At 37.8% G+C, this 23749-nt stretch overlaps 1 protein-coding gene across 2 annotated transcripts; it reads left to right on the forward strand.

Annotated features, from left to right (window-relative positions):
- Positions 1 to 11584: 11584 nt before the first annotated feature.
- Positions 11585 to 16623, forward strand: LOC103723889 (putative transcription factor KAN4). Of its 2 annotated transcripts, none has more exons than XM_008814963.5 (6): positions 11585 to 12388; positions 12529 to 12605; positions 12884 to 12920; positions 13124 to 13271; positions 15421 to 15529; positions 16304 to 16623. In XM_008814963.5, the coding sequence occupies exons 1-6, from the start codon at positions 11941 to 11943 to the stop codon at positions 16511 to 16513; spliced, it is 1029 nt and encodes a 342-aa protein (XP_008813185.1). In that variant the 5' UTR covers positions 11585 to 11940; the 3' UTR covers positions 16514 to 16623. The 2 variants fall into 2 exon arrangements, with proteins under 2 accessions (XP_008813185.1, XP_088560147.1); XM_088704021.2 differs by having other exon boundaries at positions 16308 to 16449.
- The last annotated feature ends 7126 nt before the right edge of the window (positions 16624 to 23749 follow it).

A 23749-nucleotide genomic window follows, 5' to 3' on the forward strand; every position in this document is an offset into this window, starting at 1 on the left:
TCGTTACGCTAATAAAACTAGGTCAGATTGAACAAATACTTTAAAATAAAATAATAACATAAAATATTTCCATTAAATTGATGCTTTAAGCATTCATTGATGTGATGGCACACTTTTTAATAATTTTTAATTTAATAATATTAGATATAATATACTATATATATGATATTATTTATATATTTATTTTATTAGCTTAGATTAAATTGGATAGACACGAGGATGTTCATCCTCTGCTCCGGAAGATACGCAGATTGATTTGAGATTTGGCTTCCTTTCAGACGACTCATGTGTTCCGTGAGGCGAACAGAGCAGCTAGCTGGATCACCTCATTTGTTGCTCGGCATATCAAAGAAGTGAGCTGGACGTCTGTATCAGAGATGCTCTTACTCCTGTACCGTCTACTTTCTTCTGATTTGGCAGAATGTACCCACGCTAGAGTGATATGAAATGCCACTTTTACCACCAAAAAAAAAAATAAATTCACGGCCACCCCAAGGGCTGGCAATTTGGTGCCATAATCTGCCAATTTGACCTATAACTAACGCAAGATAAACAAGTTTGGGTTATAAAAGAGCTGACCAGACTCAACATTAAATAGGATTAGGTCTACATGGTTACAATTCGACCTTTTAAGATCTCTTTATTAAGACCCATTTAACCCATTATTACATACCCGACCTAATACAACCTGCCCGTTAGATAGGTTATGCACCAGATGCAACTCTGATATCCAACCTTGTAATCATATCTTAGTTCATTGCTTGGGTACTCAGTCTTGCTGGTTATTTCACATCTCAGCTCCAATGCACTCACTCTCTTTAGTTGCACAGAGATGCAAAAGCCTTTTTAGAGCGCTTCCATTCTTGCTTACCTTGACTCCCTGGACAGCATGCATTGAAACCGTCCTCAACAACAAAATTCTGCTTTCCATTTTACAGTCCAAACCTTCCCTTCTCAAGCAATGGAGGTCTTGCATGTTTGAAATCCAACTCTGAAGCTAACACCACTGAGCTTGACTTTCTTAGATATTGGAGCATTACTGGTCTTTGGAGCTCCTTGGACACTTCACTTCAATTGCATGCCCCATGACCAACCTTACGTCAAACTCAACGTTGATGGAGCATTTCAAAGATCAAAAAAGTAAAGAGATGCTTGTTACATCTCTCTTCATGTCATTAGTCTATTTTATTGGAATTACAAGCTGCGTTGAAGGGAGCGAATCAGATGTACCTACTTCCATTTTAATTCTCAAGCTATCTAGGTAGTGAGAGACTCTCAAATTAAATGGTGTATCCTCAAGAATTTTTATACAGGTGGGATTTCTTCCTCTATGAAAGTTCTGGCTTCAAGTCTCAGACTAGCCCAGATACTTACACCGATTGGACTCATCAAATGGGCTCCCTCATAATCTTGAGAGAAGAGGAAAAAAAACACTAACTAGGTGATGTACCTAGATGATAAATGCTATGCATAACCAATTTTGAAAAGTTTTTATTTTCTTCTTTTGTTGTATGCACATCATTCATGTATATAGATAGGGAGGTAAATCAGCCAGCTGATTGGCTCTCCAGAGAGGCTCTTATTCATCAAACAACACCTTGGCTAGGAAATTATCCTGTTGCCTTGATGAATTTGGTTCAAATAGCCTGTAGCTCTGCTTTCTTTTCTCATAAAATTAATGAACTACTTGCAATGTTGACGAACACTTGCATAAAGGAACCAGGCCCAAGCCTAAAAGTTGGCCTTGTGAAGCAGAACACTAGAAAGCAAACCAAAATCATTGATGAGCTACTCTTAGCTAATGTGACAGCAGAAGGGAATCAGATGGCACTGTTAGCAGAAGTATTCATGCTTTTTTTTGACATCACCCATCACGCTGATCCATCTGTTCAAAGACGATATCGAGTGTCTACACATCAAATTTTCTGGAGTGGAAAGCCGGCCGTCGCTCATCGCCGAATTCAGCTAGTACAATGGAGGCCCCTCATCACTCATGCCTGCAATTTGAAGTTGGATTCCATGGATGTCTCATCTTCTTAGCTCTCAATCACTTGTTGTAACTGAATATATCTAAGCAACTCATCAGTTTCCTCATGGCCAGATTACCTGACTTTATCCTTTTCTTCTTTATTGATCATTAGGCCTTGCAAGCCTCCAAGCCTTTTATGGTCCTTCCAATCAAATCAAACAATTCTTAAACAGTGCATGCCTGCAAGATAGTTAATTATGGATTTACAGTGTAAGTCCTTTACAATGGAAAGCTGAGATAGTGAATGAATCACATCAAAAAGCAGTGTATAGTTAATACTACTTGAAAAAGAATAACACATTGTAAATGTTTCTAACCAAACTAGACAGAATCAACTACACATACAGCTCAATTTAAATGGAGTTAAAGATGAGGAGTTCCAAAATGGACGCTTAACGGTTAATTCTAAAAAAAATATATTAATAACAGGAGTTGTTGAAGACTATGTATGTTAATTGCCGTAATGTCTATTTTATATAAGGATGAATACTAAACATACTAAAACATCTTGGTGAGGCCGATCTTGCTGTTCGAATTAACTAGTTTGATTAATTTCACATCATTTTGATTATTTTTTTGAATCTATGAAATTAATCAGAATAAAACAAATTATCTGTAGCCCAAGCTATAAAAACTACCTGCAGGCCATGTACTAATCAAGTTGGTTCTAAACATCTAAGAGGTGAATAATAAACGACATAAATACCAAACAACCTTTTCTCCTCTTTAAGTTACCCTCCATGATAAATAAGATGTAGCTAGCCAGAGTTATGATCACCTCCATTTAAGAACAACCCATGCTGACTAAGTTGAAACCGGAAATCAGATAAAATATTATCAATTAATACTTCTCCCCTCCATGTTGGCCAAATGAAATGGTCAATCCAACTTAATTAGCTGCTTTCTAACGTATGACAATTCATGTTGTGGAATATTTGCATGACAGTCTTATCAATAGGCTAACTACTTAAATTGTCCTTTGTAACAACTGCGATCGACGTCATCAAATGTACCTCGAACTCATATATATATTTCAACATTTCAGTCTGCCAAATGGATATGGTTGGGATCTATTGGTTTCATCTCTGGATTACATGATGGACAATGCATCCAATGGATGTTGGTTTTATTCACAAGCAGTAATGATGCATGCAAGACTCGGACTGACCAAATTCCATGTTTTGCTCACTAAGGAGCCATGGTCATGTGGGCTCACCCGGACATAAAGCTGTGGCTATGGAGTCGACAGTCAAACAAAGTCCTTTGCCTCCACTGTAGATTATTCCCCCATCTCGTTCCCTTCCAACATCACTACGTGCTCAGTATCTCATACAATAAGTCCATAACAACATCACTTCAAAAGATTAATCAATTCCCTTCCTGCAACCAAAAGTCTCAAACTCCCATCCTTACGTCATGGAAGATTAAATAAGGGCCCCCAACCCCTTCCCTAAGAACATGGCATAGGATTTGTCCACAGATGGAGAGAGGTCCTAAGGTGCTTTTGGTTGTCCCTGTCCTTTTTATATTAGTAGGGTGCATGACAGCACAACAGTGCTCGAGCCCAGGTAGGGGAGTGGGAAAGGGTCAAAAGGGGAGAATTCATCAATAGATTCACACCTCAAATAGGATTATAAGAAACCTAAGTTTAGGACACAGACATATCCAGGTCCATGTGACAGCTTTGGAAATGGGAATGCGACAGTCTTATGGGAATAAAGATACATAGATCTTAACACGTCTTGGGACAAACAAACAGAAAAATACTGAAGACACTGGAAAGATTAATTGAAAGCAACACAAGAACAGAATACCTGTATAGATGTGTTAAGGTATTGATATACGATTTGAGGAACTGAAAGCGATATGTATGTTTGATTATTGTTTCTTTCAGGTACATATATAATAGTTCTTATTGATCAACACTAGGAAATGTATGATGTGCATTAGATGGAGAACTTTGGTGTAAGTAATGAGAAGGTAGCAATCGATCAAGCTTGGTCATGCAAACAAGTAACGTAAAACAAAAGTATCAATGTATCCTTTGGTTTGCGAATAGGTCTCAATGCATTTGATGGAAAGAGAGTTGGATAACATAAGAGTTTAGGATTTTTATAGATTGGGAAGGCTTATGACATTGGGACTCCTTGCCATGGATGAGATAATATTCCATTCATTTGATACTAGAAATCAACCCATCATAGATGGGAAACAAAATTTTTAAAATTATATAGGAACCAATTATGGAGTCCACCCTCCATAACGCATCAGAACTTTGTATACTATGATAAGTTTTTTGCATGGACAAACAAATAACAGAGTACTTCTTATGATTTTGCATATAGTCTAACAACAAATAATGATTTTTAAAATATACATATTTGGATGCGTGCGAGATATTATAAAAATCCTAGACTTAATAAGATAGAATTTTCAAGATTGTACATTTCTCTTGCTTTCATGTCATATACATTTTAAACTCTATTCCATAATAACAATAATAAAATGACAAATTTGTTATTCAATACTATCTTGTTCAACTACGTTATCGTTTAGCGAACCTGACTATTTTATGTAGTCTATATGATGTTAATATATTAATTTAGAAGCCAGGCCACTTGAATTGTACAAGCCAAACTAACATTATTTATTTTGCAAATGTTCAAATGTAGCAAAATAGGATGTTAATTTTACTTACATTAGTTGCTCGACTTTAACTATCAACATGGTGATAGATTGAGTCAACAATTTGTAACCAACCAAGTTTCAATAAGGCTTACTATCTGCAAAAGCTCTTGGACGTACACCAAAAATAATGCAAGAATAATCCCTCGATCTACTAAATTATCGGAGGAATCACATCCTATGAGACAAACTATCATTTTGAGGGAACCTATGTGGACCACCATAATGGATTCATCTACATGCCTGAGATCCATCACATGCGCATGGATTCGCACCATGATAAAATCAAACTTATTGCAATTTCACCAATCCATGCCCTTATTGCAAGGTTAGGTGAACCCAAATGTTCAGTTACTAACCAGCTCAAATGAAGGTGGCGGCATGGATGTTCCATGCAGTGGTTACATGAAGCATCAATCCATCCATCCACCACAACCTCCATCCCTAATAAATTCCAAGGCTGTCGTCGTTGGGTTCAACAGGCACCCAGCTCGCCCTACAAATGGTTAAAATGACTCCAATCTACGAGGCGACAGATGGGCATGGACATGAACGCAATGTTTCTTTGTTTTCACACTGCCACTCGTTTCTCAAAGTTTGAGCTCAGAAGACACAAGGAAGGCCGTAGCCGTAGGCTCCCCCCCTAGGAGCGTGTCCTCTATTCTTTTGTTGAGTCTTTTGAGGCCGAAGTTGAGGCAGGTAAAAAGTGTGGTGATCTCTTTGTCTAAGAAGAAGAAAAGAAGAATGAAAGAGAAAAAAAAAGGTGGTGTAAAGTGCTCTGGCTTTTTAACTCAATTATTGAGTGTCGATTTGGGGTTTGACTGGGGTTTTTTATAACCTCATGCTTTCACGTTAGTCCGTGGGCCCGAGTGTCGGTGATGTAGTAAGTGAGATAGAGAGAGAGAGATAGATGGTATCTTTTAACTCGGCGAGCTGGGGGAGGAGAAGACACGATTATTCTTGGGCATTGGATTTGGAGCAATCTTGCGAAGGATCCGGTCGGCCTATTGGGTGGGGTTTCGGATTGCGTTCTAGAAGTTGGAGGGCACTGCATCGTAACTTGCGAGCATCTTTTAATTATTACGTGGGGAAAAATATTTATATGAAGATTTTTTTTTTTGTGTGTGTGTGTATATGTGTACGTTTGAGTCCCCTTTAGGTGGGGTGCATCAGTTCCCTGTTCTTACAATGGGCAAAGGGGTCTAAAACCGAATGATTGATATGGCCAAGGACTACGATAGTTTCTTTAGGAGTCGGACAATGGAAAAGTTGGTTGGCTGAAAAAGTTATCACGGAAAGCAAAAAGAAAAGCTGATCTGCAAAGGTCCTTGGAAGGTTAAAGAGAGCAGACATTTTTTTTTGAATGAAGCTGCTCGTCGATCTTGTTTGTCGTATATATATTGAGAGCTCAAATGTTTCATGGATCGATTGAATCCCTCCTTCTCCAAACAATAGTCTCTTTTGGATAAGAATATTTGGTACTATATCTTATCATCAAAAAATAAAAAAAAATATTAATAAATGGGATTGCTCTCTCTAATTTAACTGCTAAAATACATGCAACATAGGAGTAATTAGGATGGGTTATTATCCATTTTGATAGGACCAATTGAGAAATGCCATGTTAAAGTTTTAACATATCCCTCTATATATATAGCTAAGGAAGAAGATACAAACATATTAATCTAAATTAATGAAGCATTATATTTATGGTCATACATATTTATATGTAAGTCAGGATACGTGCAGTTGAGGCCCAGCGTTTTGAATCAACTACATAATTCTGAGCCATGATAGACATGCCACTAAAGCATGCATGGGACATGAACAGAAAATTAGCAGTATTCTTTTAGATTTATCGTACGATAAACGACATATAGCTAGCCAGTGGTTCCACCGAGAAGGAGGTCAATTGAAATCATGGGATCGATGGCAAAGCTCGCGTGGCTCACCCAATGGATGGGAGTCATGGGACCCATCCGTTGCATGGCCACAGTAGTCCTATGTTGGTGGACCATGATCAGATCTTTCCCCAGAAATCCATGCTTCCGGATGACATAACTCGCGTGATACAACGGTCGACAACTTTATCAATGCCTCAGGGAAAAAGGCTGGGCATCTCCAATCATTTTCAAGAAAATAAAAATATTATCCAGGTGATAAACTTGAATAAAAACCTTCCAAACTTTTCATGTTGAAGCTACTCTAATGGAGGAGCGGTGCAATTACAGAGTATGCCATAGTTCGAGATTGTCATGGCATAATTAACTAATTTAGCATGTTTTCTATACCTTCATGCTAAGTCCAATTTTTAAAAGGCTATGTTTCGAACAATCTTCTGCGTGTATTTGATAAGAGTTAGTCTCATAATATTAGTTATCTATGTTGATCAAGTTTCATATTTCAAAAGCGGTGTTTTTAATATAATTTATCTAGAGCATCATCTCATTCTAAATAACCAAGGTGCAAGATGCTTATTAAGCATTCAAGCCACATTTTGTATGAGGTCCTTCAAGTTGTGAGATGCCAAATATATGCACCGGTCTATGTAATAATTTATTCTACCTCCATTCTAAGTAATAATCATTTTTATGTAAGAATAATGCTAAACGCATCACCAAGTAATTTGCTATAGAAACCTTAAAAGAATTACTTATATCAAACACCTAGGTGTTTGAACATAAAACCTCCTCATAGCAAAAAATGAATACTAAGTGGGCTAATAGTTATGCTGCCTCCTACGGTGAACATGAATGCACCCTTTTCATAGTCTATGATCCAAAAGGTACCCTACTTTGGTAGGACCCACCCAAAGCAAGTTGTATCTTTCGCGAAATAGAATAATTCACCTTTTTTTCGCAACTTCAATTGTTATATCGTGCAAGGGACACTTCAAGATCTGTATCAATGAATGAAACAAAGAGTTCGGAATGCTTTAAGATCTATGCAAGGTGCGATCTAATATTAGCATAGCAAAAGAAGATCAATTATTCTTTCATGCAAGAGATACAATCGGTTCCTTTATATTAATCTTTATGTTCATCTAAGGTAGGGCTACCACCTTCTCCATCCTATTCAAGCCTCATGCATGAGCTTTGCACCTGGCGAGAGCTAGTGAATGCCTAATTAAATTCGGCTAGTCCAACGTTCTCCCTGCTTCAAGCTAAGCTGCATGAACTATGTACAACTCATATGCTTCATTACAAACAAAATCTTATATATTAGTTTCCCAATGCCCCATTACTATGGCAGAAAGAGATGACTTTTAGCAAAAAAAAAAAGAGATGACTAGTGTACTTAATTTGACCAATAAATCGCCCAATTCTGAGATCGCCGATTGCGATATTTTTATTTTAAACATAAGGATATAGGACCATGATTTTTTAAAAAAAAAGGCATAGAAAGGTAGCAATATTAATTCCTTTTTCCAAGAGCTCAGCGCATCAGGCGCTGACCACAGCTTCGAAATCCATTAACAAATGATTACCCCTTGCCCTTTCACCCCCGCCCTCGCCTCGAAAAGTTCTTTCTCCTTGTTTCCACCAGAAGATAAAAGAATTAAATGGAATAGATAACCTTATTATATTAACAATAGAAAAAGGTCAATCGGATCCCACTACGTTCCAAAGGCTTCGATTCGGTAAATCCGATATTCCCGGATAACTGATCCCTATCCGTTACCGTTTGTTGTAGTTGCAGTGGAAAATTTCCTTAACTAGCTTTGCTGTCCAATGAATTTATTAGAAATCAAATAGTAATTGTTATTGTAAGAAAATCGATAGTTAATAATGAAAATTATGAGAAAATGCTAAAAATAATCTATTATACCGCTGCTTAGTTCATCAATCCGATACAGACATTAGTAATTGACTTAGTGATAGCAATGTTTGACTGACACCACCGATCCTCTTTTGTATTGTATTAATCTCCGGCTACCATATGAGTCCGAGTAATTAAATAATGATTTAGTGAGTGATTGGCACAGTCCTCGAATTATCATATTATTTGTTCTAATAAATGTTCATTTAGTAAAAAGAATATTTTCCGATTTGCATGATATTTAAACTTATTATTATGTTATTAATATAAAAAATACAAAATGATCCTCAACTTTTCATAGATTCAAGCAACTATTTCTACAAAGTATAAACAACACTACGTGTAAGTTTGTCTAAGGAAAAAACACCAACACAACAATGATCAAAAGTATTTATATCCAATGATAAAAAATCCTTATTCATATACAAAGAAAAATCATGAACATTGCAAGTAAAACATACTTTATAATCAGTATAATAAAATAATAGTTAGATTATACATATCATATTTATTTCTTTTGTAGAAATAGGTTGTTTTGAAGTTCATTGAACCATTTTTATCCCATCCTTGGATGATCGCATTTATTTATTAATCAATAGATATATGTTGGTACAAACCTTAATGTAAAAATACTTGGTTAGGGTTGTTGGCTTTGTTCGCTTGAGTATTGCATTAAGTGGTTAACTGTTGTGTCTGATGGAGGTATATATATCTGATACACTTTTATTATGCATGTATCAAAATGAGCCTTAAAGCGGAGTTTGTGCATTGAAAAAATGTTCTTACGAGCAGTTATATGGACAGGGATATAATATGGTGTAGTTTTCTTAAAAATTTTCATATACATAACTCCGTTACACAAGTCGTCTGCTTTAAACTGCGCTACGTACAATTCTATCCCCATCACCTTAGCGGACGGAAGCTGCAAGTTAGAATAACAGTATAACACGTCACGTCCAAGTGGCACGTGAGGACAGCACGTGGGAGAGTTGTATGGGAGCCACGTGGCCTCGAGGGGCTCGAGAATTTCTGGACAGGGAGAGGGAATATAGGGGGTCGGGGTGGCACCCGGGCGGGCGAGGACAAAGGCTAGCCGTTGGGTTGGGCGTCCGGAGAGGCCTGGAGGCACCCGGCACGTGGCTCACAGCGCCGATGTCGCCGGACATCCGAACGCAGCGTCAGTGAGCGCGTGTGGGGGTTGGCGCAGCTGTGCATATACGTGCGGAGATGGACAAAGAAAGGTCGTCGTCGCTCCCTAGTCTCGCACGTGCGGCACGCACAGGAGATGCCCTCCATGTGAGCGTGGGAGCTGCATTCCTCCGTTTTTTTTCCTCTTCTCACAATCAAAGAAACTTTAAATAAATCAAAAGTAGTGGGATTTGGCCTTGCTTTGGCCGTGGCTCACAGAAGACAGGTCCAATCTTGGGAAACGGTTCCCTCATATAAAGATCGAGTTTGATTGCTTAATCAAGGTCTAATTTAAGAAAATGATAAGTTGTGATAATGTATCGGATGTCTCTGATGAAATGATAAGTTGTGAAGTTGATGGCTGGTAAGTGATTGTGTTGCAGGTTCTTGCAGATTTTGCAAATGCATGGATTTGATTCATGCTCCATTAATTGTGGGATTTAGCAATGTTTGATAGCTTGCAAAAGCATGCAAGGTAAATCATTCGCAACTCCTCCGTTTGGAAGGAGTATCTACTGTGTGTCTAAATATTAAGAGGTGCTTTTTAGGATTGGAGATATGTTGCTTTTAAACTAAATCTACTATTGTATATGAATTAGGTTAGAAATTATTCTCCAACTAAGTAATGCACCTTCAGCCAGTAACTTTGAAGAAAATAGGCAAGACGAAAATCCAAGTAGACTGTTCTTGCATGCGTGGTGGGCAAACACAGCTACCTTAGACTCCATTGATAAGTAATTATCTAGGAGACATCTTGTCGAAAGTCAAAAAAAGAAGAAGAAAGAAGCTAAAATTCTGATTAAGATACCTACCAACAATTTGTCAATGTAGAAAAATGAGTAAGTTTATAACATTGCTGATTGATACATGCTCGCTTCTATATCCCTCCTCTTAATAAAAAAACAAATGTCTATTAATTATGCATGTATAAATTGACAATTTCTTTTAGAACTGACATGGAGAAATTCTGCTTGATATTAAGGTGAGGGAAGGTCTTAAAGTGAGACTCTTGGTACTAGTTCTAAAAAACTTCACCAACCACACTAGTTGCCACCCTCATAAAAATTTATATCATTTGATTGTTGATGAAATGCATCAAGTACTCCCTCGACTTGATCAACATACGACAATACTAGATTTTAATTTTGTACAATACTATATTGGCATATGTATACCTTGCAAGCTTTTTTTTCCCGTTATGCTTACTGGTCCATTGTAGCCTCAAGTGACCTTAAGTGCAAAATTGAGAACCCCTCGAATAGATTTCAGTCAAAGTTCATGATTTCTTCCACTAAATGCAGTTTGGCGTATAAGAGGGGACCATTACAATTGCTACAGTTCCTATCTCATTATCTTATGCCTTAATAGTTCACCCAAGCACAAGCCTCATGGCTCAAACCAGTTCCCTTGCAATTCATACAAGCAAGCGTTTCCCATGGTCGTTTCTCTATTCTCGCATCCGATTCTCATTCAGGCGCACCTACAGTCGTAGTGGGGAAATTAGGTCCCAATCTTCTAGTTTTTTCTGAAATTTCTCACATTCCAAGACCTTCGCTCCCATTTCACATAAAGGGGGAAAAGTATCCCCCATTCTCATTCTCTAGGTATTATACTTCTGCTTTCTCAAAATAGACTCCTCTCTCTCTCTCTCTCTTTTAATTTTTTTATAGGACGGATGGATTAATTACTTGAAAGGAGTATATGTACATCCTTAGCGCAAAAAAAAAAAAAAAAAAAGTATATGTACCCTCTCCTTTTCTATCAGTCTCTGTCCAGTTCTTTCCATCTTGGAGGCCTTGCAATTCCCTCACATCTCACTGCCCTTTTGTGGCAGTATAAATTAGCCTAGAGACCCTATACCCTTGCTATTAGCTCATCACTACTACTGAACCTTTTCTCTTTCTCTCTCCTTCTCTCTATAGCCTCTTTCATACTCTCTAAACTATAGAAATCATAAGGCACTTATGATCTAATCACTAACACATCTATTTACCCAATCCCCCACCCGCTTTCCTTTTCATGAGTTCCCTTCCTTTCCCACCACCTTTCTCTTTCTCTCACTGTTTCACTCCACTATTTCCTTTCCTTTTTCCTGCTCTCCCAACCCTTCTACTTTTGCCATACCCCCTTCACCAAACCTCCATTCTCTCGGATACCTTCTTGCACGGACTTTACCTTGGCCTCCCCCATTTGTTTGCTTTTTCCTTGAGCTTAGATAAATGACAACAGGAACCACATCAACGGCCTCCGGCTTCACGGCCTTCCCCGATCTTTCCCTCCAGATCAGCCCGCCGGCGATATCCATTAATGAATCCATGAGGAGGGCTTTCTTCTGGGACTATAATTCGATGTCAGACTCCGGGAGCAGCGGGAGCGATATGAGTCATGACCAAGGTTTCTTGCACTCAGAGGGGGTCCAGGATCCTGGCCATGGCGAGCCAACGCTGAGCCTTGGGTTCAAGACGGCTGCGTCGGATCCGCTGCACCACCAACTCTACCACAACCTTCACCACCACCACCACCATCACTCCCACCATCCTCAGATCTACGGATTCAAGCGGAAACTTCATGGAGGAAAGAGAAGCATTAGGGCTCCAAGGATGAGGTGGACCAGCACCCTCCACTCCCATTTTGTGCACGCCGTCGAGCTCCTTGGTGGTCATGAGAGTAAGCATGTCTCTCCCTTAGAAGCTTCCTCGTACCTTCCTGTCTTTGTATCATTAGACGTTCTAAGTGTTATATAACTACGATTTTCTCATCATGATTGCTTCTCACACTGAGATAATTCTATAAATCCATGTGGGTAGGGGCCACGCCAAAGTCGGTTTTGGAGCTGATGAATGTGAAGGATTTAACACTGGCTCATGTGAAAAGCCACCTTCAGGTAGGAAGAGAAAGGAAAAGGGACCTCTTTTCTGAGATAAGAAGTAACCAAAATTGTGCGTGATGCTTTTCTCCATTGTTGCTGCCGCTGTTGTTATTATGAGCACTTTCCTGCTAGCTAGCTAGGGTTAGGGTTTTGTGATGGGGTGCTGCAGCATACAAGTACTAAGGACATCATGGCATCTATGGAGTAATCTGAGCATAGTGGATTTTTCTCTTCGATCCTTTTCTTTCTTTGCTTTATTATGTTTAATGACTTTCCTGCGGGTGTTGTTGCAGATGTATAGAACAGTGAAGAGCACCGACAGAGGGGCAGGTATTTGGATTTTCCCTCCCTCAAATAGTCCCTTTACATGCCATTTGTTCTTTGGTAGTCTAAGGAGGGCAGATGCCATCACCCAGTCACCTCACTGCCATCAGAAGCTGGGATTGGGCTGGCCTTTCCTTGCTTGAATTATTAGTTTGTTGTCCCATAAAGCACGGCCATTTGGATCTTAGTGGTGGATGAATTGTTTGCAGGCCGAGGCCAGACAGACATGGGCATGAACCAGAGGACAGGAGGAATGGGGGAAGTGGAGGGAGGACTATCATGCGACAGAGCTGGGATCAGCCCTTTCTATTCCCTCAGTGCACCAACCCCACCAACGCCACTACCCAAATCCCCTAGGTCTGTCCACTTCCTCTCCTTCTCCCCTACAACAACCTCTATCAAAAGAAATTCATAAAAGTTAACAAAGAAAAAAAAGAAAATGGTACAACATGGGCTGGGCAGGCACCAATAGTCACCACATGAGGCATCGAATCACAGCCATTCGATCAGCATTCATACATGCGGTCTTCCATGTGGGAATGCTCAATCCATATGCCATTTCTATGGAATATTTTGGTTAATTAGTTTAGTTAGCATGGTGGTGGCTATACGTTAAGATAGTCTTTTTTTTTTTAAGCACCGGCGCTGATGAACGCAGTGTGGATGTGAGTTTTAGATTATTTATCTAGGTTTTTGGTTGTATTTGGTTGGTTCTATCAGTTGGCCTGGGGTAGAGACCATTTAATAATTGCAAGTTCTGGAATTTGACTTCCACTGTTAATGGCTTTGGTCAGATATATAGACTAGGGGCCCAGGTGGCCAATATATTGAGATTGGGATGGTTAAATAAGATAAGAGAAGGGTTGCATGTGTTTCTTTATTTGATCTCCATCTGGTGTTTAGTCTTGCAGCCGTAGAGATCGCTTTTAAATATTTATAGATGTTTATTAAGAATGGTATCTGTCACTCTCACAAATGGTTCTGAAAGGGAACTGCTTTGTGAGAGGTATTTAAGATTATTTTGAGAAATTTGACCAACATAGTTAATTCCTGTTGTGAGATTTGACTGGTAATCCAGCTTTGTCATAACCTTAGGCAGAGAATATGGTTGAAGGAATAAAAGGATTACATGTTCTTCATCATCTGCTAACTGCTTGCTATTTAATGTCTTGGAATATAAATATGATCTAAGTCAGTCTACAAACATCAAGAGTTTTTTTTTTAATATCTTAAGAAAAAAGTGAGATATCTGTTATTAAGAAAAATATTCTCACACATAGCATGTTCCATGAGAGTGAAGGGATCACCTTACAAATGGAGGGTAAAATGTTTTTCAAGAAGTTTCCAGAAGATTTAGAGGAGGCAAAACAGGATTCTTCTCTTACTATGCTACGAGGATTTACATATACCAAAATGCCGCAAATTAAACATCTAAATCTGCAGGTTATCACTTACCATCAAGATCATGGAATGGTCTCGGGGTCTTCATTAAAAGTTAATATTTGTTCTTAATGAGATACAATTTAGATTCTTATGCTTATTATTCTAGAAAGAAAAGTTGAATGGGAGTCTTCATGGTCGTTAATTTTATTAGCGTTCATATATGACATATTCTATGATTTTATACTGCTTTTTATTTGTTTGAGTCAAGAAAACAAGTATAAATAGTAGCATGGGATAATAAGTAAGTCATATTATTGGAGAAACAAACATGCTCGTTGTCCGTATATCATATTACTTTATATATCAGCTGAATAAAAAGTGTAATTTCTGTTCTGAAACCTTCGAAGATTAAACTGGAATATATTCTTCTTTGCCAAAATATTGTTGCTCTCAATGTGGAGCTGTTAGCAATATGTATTAGCCATTGGTATTTCTGCTGCACTAGTGGTTGTAGAATACGGTTCCAGTGCATGGAGAACTCTTTTTCTCTCTGTGCATGTATTGTGACCAGAACGTTAAAAATTCATGTTACGCTTTATATTTGTGCTCCTGGGCCAAATGAAGATAGAACCTAGGACATGAAGGACATGAACATAATTTTAACTTATCCGAGAAGCCCAACAGGAATAATGATGGCTGGAGGGATTTAATTCTCATTAAAAAGTTGTCGATGGGTTGGCAGTTTGTCCGTGTCCCATTTGGATTGCACCATGATGGCTATCAACTGCAAACATTCAGAGAAGACAGGGAACATACAAAATGAAACTGTCCCTAATGTCTTCAAGCTTAAGCAATACCCAGAATATGCACACACACTGCAGTCATTGATGTCTCTTTAGACTGATGATCCCTCCCTATTTTTGTCTTTGTGAATTTCCTAACCCTTTTAATTCTATCTTATTAATCTATTGGATATACTCAGATGCAACAACTTGTTTTAGTCCACACTCCACAGGCTATGAGCATTGAGCACCACATGCATCTGTAATCTATAAGAGCCTCTGAAAGAAAACTTTTCTAGTCTTAACTCCCTAGCTAACACCAAGCTCCGTTTTATTTCCAGAGGACCATATGCATCCACGGAGGAGAACACTTGGAATGCAGCGATGCAGCAAAATGAGATGTCACACTGCTACCTCAAATGTGATAATTTTTTAAACAAAGAAAATCAGGTATATGTCTACCATAAAATTTTCCATTTTTCAATTTTAGGTGCTACCTTTTGTTTAGTCGAGAGAAATTGGCTCCAATAATTTTTCAATCACTTGGATAATGCTATCACCAGGGAGTACGCACAGAAGTTAATTTCTGTGCAGGTATCAACTTTGTCCCTCAAGGACATCTTGATCTAGTTTGCTCATGAAAGATATAACATTCAAGTGTCTCATTTCCCTGTGCATGTTGCCTGCGGTCTATAGAAATTTTTATTCTCATGTGTGCAATATAACATGGGGACCCAACTTTTGGTAATGTCATTCTGCAACAGTAAATGCCTGGTCCTCAACCCCAGAATAAATTCAATATTACTGTTCTGACTTGGATGGGACGCACATAAATTAATGAATTATGTACTTTTTTTCTTCCTGTTTCTATTTACGAAATGTAAACAAGAAACAATAACCCTCCAGGAAGGAGAGACCAAACATTTTGCAGCAACTAAAAAATAAATGTCAAAAAAATTCACACATATAAATTATGTATCCTTGCATGAATTTTTTTTGTTCTAAATATAAAATGGATTATGTGTAAATGCAATTTGAACAAAATTCGATCATAAGCTTCATTGAAAACTTCATTAGCATAACAATTCATAGAAATTAAATCCACATTGCTTGATGCACTTACTGGATCAATCCCTTATTATCCATCATTTCATTCTGTTTTAATTACGTTATGCATTAGACTGATCGTATTTTCCTTTTTTTTCTTTTGTGCTGTTTGAATAGGCAGTGGTGGAGGTAGGAGAAGCCCTCCATCTATCTCCAAGGGGAGGCCAAGGGGGAACAAACCTGAGGACAAGCTTTTCGCCATCTCTGCAGACTGATGCCAACATGTTCCATAAGCTACCGAACCTAGAAATCACCTTAGGAAGACAAAGTTGGCAAATTGAATGTGTCGAATCATCGAAGGAACTGACCCTTCATAAGCGTTTGTGAAGTTTGAAAAGAACCAAAAAAAAAAATCAAATCCTTCTAAACTTGAGGGAGAAGTGTGGTTTGTTGTAAGTTTTGCTTTGGAACAAGAAAATCATCCCATCAACTCTCAATTAACCTGCATATATTATACTGTCTGATTCGGAAAATGGACTGTAAGTTCAAAAGAATAGCACCCTATTGATCATGGGCTTTTCATGTTTGGATTTCCCACTCGAATTACACAATAAGCTTGGTTCTGAGCTAACTTGAAATCATAGAGTTTAATCAGCCAAAGATCTAAGCACATCATTACTTCAGAAAACCCCAAGGTCGACAGCCTTCAGCATGCGCTACACAGTGCCTTTTTTGTTTTTTTTTTGGGTGCGCAAGTGACCATGCATGTGATAATGCTACAAAGTTACCTTGCTAATTATCTCATATAACTCAGGTTCAGCAGACGAGGATGGCCTTTATTTGTTCATTATTTATTTTTTTGGTATGGTGGCATTCTCCATGTAATGCCTGAATTAGTTCAACTAGTTGAAAAAAAGCACATCAAACTATGAAATGAATCCTAATTTGATAAGTTAGCCCTCAACAGGCATTATTGGTGAACGAGGATTTAAAAACCAGCCGGAATCTAGTAGTAGATGTTATACTTATGAGATTGTTTGAAGAACCTTGTTTATCAACAAAAAAAAAAAAGAAGTGCGATTCAAGAACATTTGCATATATATTACCAAACAAGAAAAAAAAAAACATTTCCATTTTCATAAACACTAAATTATTAACTACTAAAAATAGTGCTTGTTGCTGAATGTGTTTGTGAAAATGCAGATGGTGTTGAATTACACTTTTTTGCTGATCAAGATTCTTTGGCATGTTTCTTTCTTCTCTCTCTCTCTCTCTCTCTTTGGTGATCAAATTGGGCATGTATAGTTTACTCTTCATGAAAGAATATATGGTCAGTCTTCAACACATTAAGGCTTCCTTGGACAATATCAGGAGGTCCATGTATTACATCATCTACATGAAAAGATATGGCAGTCTACTGGACTGCCAATTTTGAAACATGTACAACAAATATTCTCATACGGGAGTCTAGATTCCCACTGGATTTGTCCGAGTTATTCACTTTGATTCACTGTTTTTTTTTTTTTTTGGTTGCATATATAGACTGTAGTTGTTGGGACCAACTGCTTCTGTACCCGCACCAAAAAAAAGAGAGAAAAAGTCATTATCTTTTTGAAAAAAAGATATTGACATTACCTTAATTTATGCCACATTATCTTTTGTCCTCAAGGGGGAAAAAAGGGGAAAAAAATCCTTTACGCCATTACCTCATGAATAGATTCAGACTGGCTTCTGGGGTGGGTGGCAGTCTCTGCCATTCATGGTGATGATGATGTTGGTATCAGTCACTGGGGTCTCTAACCAATCTGTCACCTACTGGCCATCCACCTTCTTTAAAGTTTCAACTTGATTTGATGGAGTTCTTACCATCATCACTGCATGCTGAAAACTTACAACGCCAAGCTCGCCGAAAAGGATCCAGGCGTGAACGCTCCTCAGGCTGGTCCATGCCCCTCTGCTCTACTATAGGTTTTGACAGAAGGACAGTACCAGAATTTTTGGCTGGGTGGGTTGCTGTACGCACCTCCAAAAACTATATCAAATTTGTTCTCAAACTGATGCGGCAAGTGGATATTGGTGCAATCCAATTAAATATTAATGTGGCACTGGAAGAATGACTGAACTGTACCTGATACCATCTATCCCTATGCATTGCATTCATTCCTAACTATCGTATTAGATCGACAAATGGAATTTGTAGCAGTTGTTATAGTACAATTCCAAATTAAAGACCCTTGCAAGTGGTAGAAGCACAGGTTTTCCATGGTCATGGAAATCACCCATGGTGATACAAGCAAGCCTGTGCATTGGCCCTTGTGGACTCATGCGGGCTAATAGTGTGTGGGCCAATCAAGCTCGCATCATAGGACGGTCAGTTGACAGGGGATTGAGCCATTGATGCAGAGCCAGAGAAGAAGAAAGCACCTAAAGTCACTGTTCCTTTTCCCTGCCATGGGATACCGTTCCGTCTTCAGTGCACTACAGTAGGAAAAGGGGTCAAAGGTGATGTTTTGCAAATCATTTTGCCGGCATGAAGGTGCGTTACAAATTTCCGTGCCAACGTTTCCCAAAGCATCGTATGGATGTCGGCAATGCAAGCATGGAAAATCTCATCATCTTCTTCTCCGCCGACAGCAACGCAAGGTATACAAGCTTTGTAAGCTGCCGCACAGCATGAAGAACAATATTTTGGTGCGTTGCGGGCTCACGACGCTTTCTGAAAGCTTCCAAAAGCCTTTTACGCTGCGGTTGAAATGATGATGGAAGAAAGCATCATTAGTTTGTCTAACTTTTTACGCTTTAAAACATCGCCATATTATATATAATATGTATATACTAAACTTATAGGAAAACGTATATAACAATAACGGCATGGTTTATATGTACATAATATCAAATATAAATATCCACCAAAATTTTAAAAACTCCAAAAACATAAATATGTGCATGATACCTTGAGCTTCAAAAAATAGTCGGTGCTATCATCAACATGATCATTATCTCTAGCTGTGAGGACCCGTACGAGCGTATGTTTAGTTCCACATCGGATATTCGCTCGGTAGATCTTGGATACTTATACATGAATAATGAATTCAAATAATACCTTCCGGCTAGTCTTTTTGGGTGAGATTGTGGACTGTTACAAATGGTATCAGAGCAGATCCGGTCCATAACCTATGTAGACTAGGAAACACTGCAATATAAATTTATTGGGGCTGACCATGAGTCGATTGTGATACTTGCGATTAGTTTTAAATGGATTTGAACTCTTAGCCTGACGAGGACTACAGACGTGTGTTTAATCCCACATCGATTATTCGCTGAGTAGATATTAGGTGCTTATATATGATTAAGTAACCCAAATAATATCTTTCGACAAGTTTTTTTGGATGAGATCCTGAGTTGTTATACTAGTACTACTAGAAGTATTAATTGGAAACCTATATATATTGAAAAAAATAAAAAATTTAAAAATTTAGAAATACGAAAATGATAAATCATTAACCTCATATAACAATGTATATGATAAAAATAACAGGGAATTGAGCTATTAATGCAGCATCTGAAAAGGAAAAGCCTCTTGAATTCACCATCCCTTATTCCCTACTATGTGATGCCATCTTCATGGCATATACATTATGGCCATTATTTCTCTACATCAATATAGATGAAGGATCCTTAATTGAAGAGAGTGATATTAAGAGTACTATATATTAGAGGACTTTTTTGAAGGCCTTTGCACCGTCTATATATATATCCTTTTGGAATTTTGATGCGTGGAGAAGTAATTAATAATGTTGACACCTATAATTGATGTTACACCCTTTCACATAGCAATGTAAATACCCTTCGTGCCCTACTTCATGACACGGGTGCAAGCAAGATTTTTTATCATCATACTCAATTCATTTCCACTTAAGTAAATATTTTATTTTGCATCTGTTCAAAGATTTACCTCCAAATTAATATGCAATCTTGAACTCATGAGGTGCTTGGCATATCGCTGTCGCACAGGGAAAACACAATTAATTGGAGTGTTCAGCACATCCATCACAAAATTTGCTCCGCTTACATGTTGCTCTTTACATCAATTATTTTTCATGTCAAAGATGATTATGGTGATGGAAATTTGAACGCTTGAATAGTTTCTGCAAGAATTCTTCACTCTCAACAATTGAAAATATAGTAAAACACGCATATGTTTCATTGAAATAATGGCAAAAAATTATAGTTACGTTGGTCAACACATCTGGAGATAAAATTAGAATTTCAACTCATACGTATTGCTTCATATCTACACATATTTTGTGCAAAACCAATCGAAAGATTATATCTTGCACCGTGTGCACCAATGTAGCCATGCACCATGCTAATAACCCTATCTCGTTCCTGTGGGCCAATCATCATGATGAGTCGATGATGAATGGGGTCCATAAAAATAAGATGAGGGAATTAGCATTACGCTTGGCCGTATGGTGCATATATGCTGGTTTAGGGTATAATTTCTCCAACTAAAAGTTGGCAATTTTCGTCACTTTTTAAAGAAAAATTATATCCTATAGGGCATGCACTATGCGGCCGTGCATGCCTCCAATTATAGCTGTTTATTTTTATAGTAGCATATCTAGATAAGCGCTTGATGAATGGAGTTTATAGAAAAGAGCAGCTGTAATCGGCAACTGAGTGCACTGTGTAGGATATAATTTCTCCTTGTGAAGGGTCACGTCGATCTTGTCTCAACTGAGTGGATGGGAGTCCACCATGTTAAAAACGTAGTAGAGAAAGGAGAGAAGAATTTTGAGAATATTTCTGTGTATTCCAATAAGTATAAGAGAGCTCACCTATTTATAATTGACCGTGGTCATACAAAAATAGTAAATAATCAATTGACGGTGGTTATATAAGAATGGTAAATGATCAATTGACGGGCTCATATACACCAACACACTACGCTCCCCGGTCTCGCGTCACCATGCAGCCTATAGATCCCTTGTCCTTCCAAGCTTTTAGCTAAAGTCTTTCAGTGGCTTGGCCATGTTTTCCCAGGTCGATCATAGCATCCCACCATTACAGCCATCTTTGTTCACGGTCGTAGATACAACAACAACTCAAAACAAATTGGCGAGGACAGGCGAAAAAAGGACACAAACCAGTACACTTAACTCTTTTTTTCTCGCATGGAACAATATATTTGGACGCAAGCATCTACTTTCCGGGCTCACATAGATTTCCTTTACATCTTACCGTCCAACTTGATGGGACAAGCACTTACACCAGAAGACTGGTGGTGTAGGATTGTCCGAAACAATAGCTTTTTGCATCTTTCCAGAGAATTATTGATGCATGAATCAGCAACTTTCTTATCCTAAAGAACGAGAAATCATGATGAGATAGCTAAAATCCGTTACATGTCTCTGGTGATATATGGCTGAGCAATAGCTCTTGCACTCAGGAACAGTAGTGGTTTTTTTACTTTGTTGTTGTCGTGATGTGAATGGAGGTAGCCGGCAGCTTCCCCCAGATGTTATTAGATCAGAAAAGATATTTACAAACTGAAGGAGGAGCAGAATTTACAGGGGAGAAGAGAGAGAGAATAAGAAATCAGTTGCATAGATGGTTGCCAAGACTCCTCCAAAGTTGCTGATGCTTCTCCTTTATTTTTTTGGATGCAAGAGACACTCCCAATTATGCTATGTGTTTAGTGCCTTTTGAAGTGTTGCATGAATGGAATGATTCATTCTGAGAAAGATCCTCGCATTTCGTTCTTGCCGAATTTTCTAACAAATGACTGCAAGAAGCTGATCATCTGCTCTTCTGATCAATAGTTGACGATTTTTTGGCTCTTCATTGGGTTCATAGATCATGAAGAGTTGCCGGCCAGTCCCTCAATTTCAATTGCATTTTGATAGTGGACCAGATGCTTTTTGTAAATGGGCACCTTGTGAACAAGTGATTAACTGATTCAGAGCTATTACCACATAAGCAGCACCCCTGGCATTAATTGTTTTGGCTGCACTCATATGCGTTCTGTGTGAGGAGCCGGTGTACTAAAAAAATATTCCAACGTTTCTTGGCTAAAACTTCCCCAGTGTGAAGTTTGTTTTTTAATGCAAGCCACAAAAAAGAGGCCTCCATTGTTCAAGAATGAATAATAAGATTCAACGGAATAAATGCCATTGGGAATTAACTTCCATAGTGGAACATTGGCGAGCAGTGAGAATCTTACCAGAGCAAGAATCTCATGCAGAGCCTCCATCCGATATGAATCAATCAAACCATCCTCCCAGAGGTATTATGTTTCATTGCCCTGTCGTATAAGCTTGCAAAAAGAGAATGGAGAGATGATAGAATCAATCTAACCATCCTCCCAGAAACGAATGTCGAGACCGTTCCTCTGGAACAGTTGAAGAGAGAAAGTCTTCGAAATGTGGCATCTCACATCAATTTGTGTGACCTTTCTTTTTTTTTAGTTTATAGGTTAGTCATTAAGTGCCAATTATGAGTTGGGCGTTTTAACCATTTAGTCTTAAAAAGGGATCATCATGCATTATGAATAACTAAATTCTAATTAAAATAAAATTTTTAGAAAGAATCAATGAAACGACATCAATTCAAATCCAAAACTCATTGCCTATCGATAAGGAAGGACTGTCTCAATATCAAAAACAACAAAAACTAGAGCAAAGATGAAATTCTTAATGATAGTTGGTTATATTTATCAATTTTTGCAATAATACCTTGTTTCACAATAAAATTAACCATATTTTATATGTTTTGAGGTTAAGACAGACACAAGTTGAGCATCGATCCTGCATCAAAAGTTTAAAGATAAAAAGACATGCTAATTTCAGACTTGGTTACTGTATGTAATGATCGAATCATACATGATAAATAAGAAGAAAAAATAAGGCCATTTCTTAAGAAATAATTAGATTTTTTATAATCAAAGTTTATAATTGTAAATTATCATTAATATATATATATTCTTTAACATATATATACATATTAAAAAATATAAAATTGCTACCACAAGAATTGAATAATTTTATGGACAATCAAATATTTTTGCAGAATATATAGCTTTACAGTTAAAAATTAGAGTTGTCTTACAGATTATCTTCTATTCTTTCCTCTTTCTCTAATAATAAGGTAAACTTGTTGGATCCCCTCATTCTCAAAGCTAAAAAAAAAAAATTGATAGCCAAATTCCTGTTTAGAAAAGAAATAAAAGTCTCACATACTAAATAATCACTTGCTCTATCAGAAGCCTAAGAAACAGCACGCACAGACAATCATACAGATATAAAATCCAGCATGCTGAACTGCAAAGCTACAGGAAAAAAAAGGCAACATGATATTATAATAAGATTATACAGAAATTAAGTATCAACCTGGAAGAAGATTATAGAGATAAATGCCCATTATTTAGTAATCAACCTGGATCCCCTCATAATGTGCTAACCCTTGTGGCTGTCCATTGTTATGGTACCCACAGTTTGCCTGTACCTGTATCAATATCTGCTTTCCTAAACCTGTTTGAAAACATCCAACGAAAAGATACTAATCATATAAGATCTTGCAGATAAGTGCATCACTATTTTAAAGTAGGATCGTACCATTCAG

This window comes from Phoenix dactylifera, chromosome 9 (assembly GCF_051530095.1).
Source record: "Phoenix dactylifera cultivar Ajwa chromosome 9, Ajwa_hap1_PhDact_Kaust_v1.1, whole genome shotgun sequence".
NCBI lineage: Eukaryota > Viridiplantae > Streptophyta > Magnoliopsida > Arecales > Arecaceae > Phoenix > Phoenix dactylifera.

Bases quoted from the DNA above. Each gene is read 5' to 3' on its own strand.
- LOC103723889 (XM_008814963.5), top strand. From the start codon at position 11,941: ATGACAACAGGAACCACATCAACGGCCTCCGGCTTCACGGCCTTCCCC. The intron at 12,921-13,123 runs GTATTTGGATTT...AATTGTTTGCAG, and splicing joins GAGCACCGACAGAGGGGCAG to GCCGAGGCCAGACAGACATG. The intron at 13,272-15,420 runs GTCTGTCCACTT...TTTTATTTCCAG, and splicing joins CCACTACCCAAATCCCCTAG to AGGACCATATGCATCCACGG.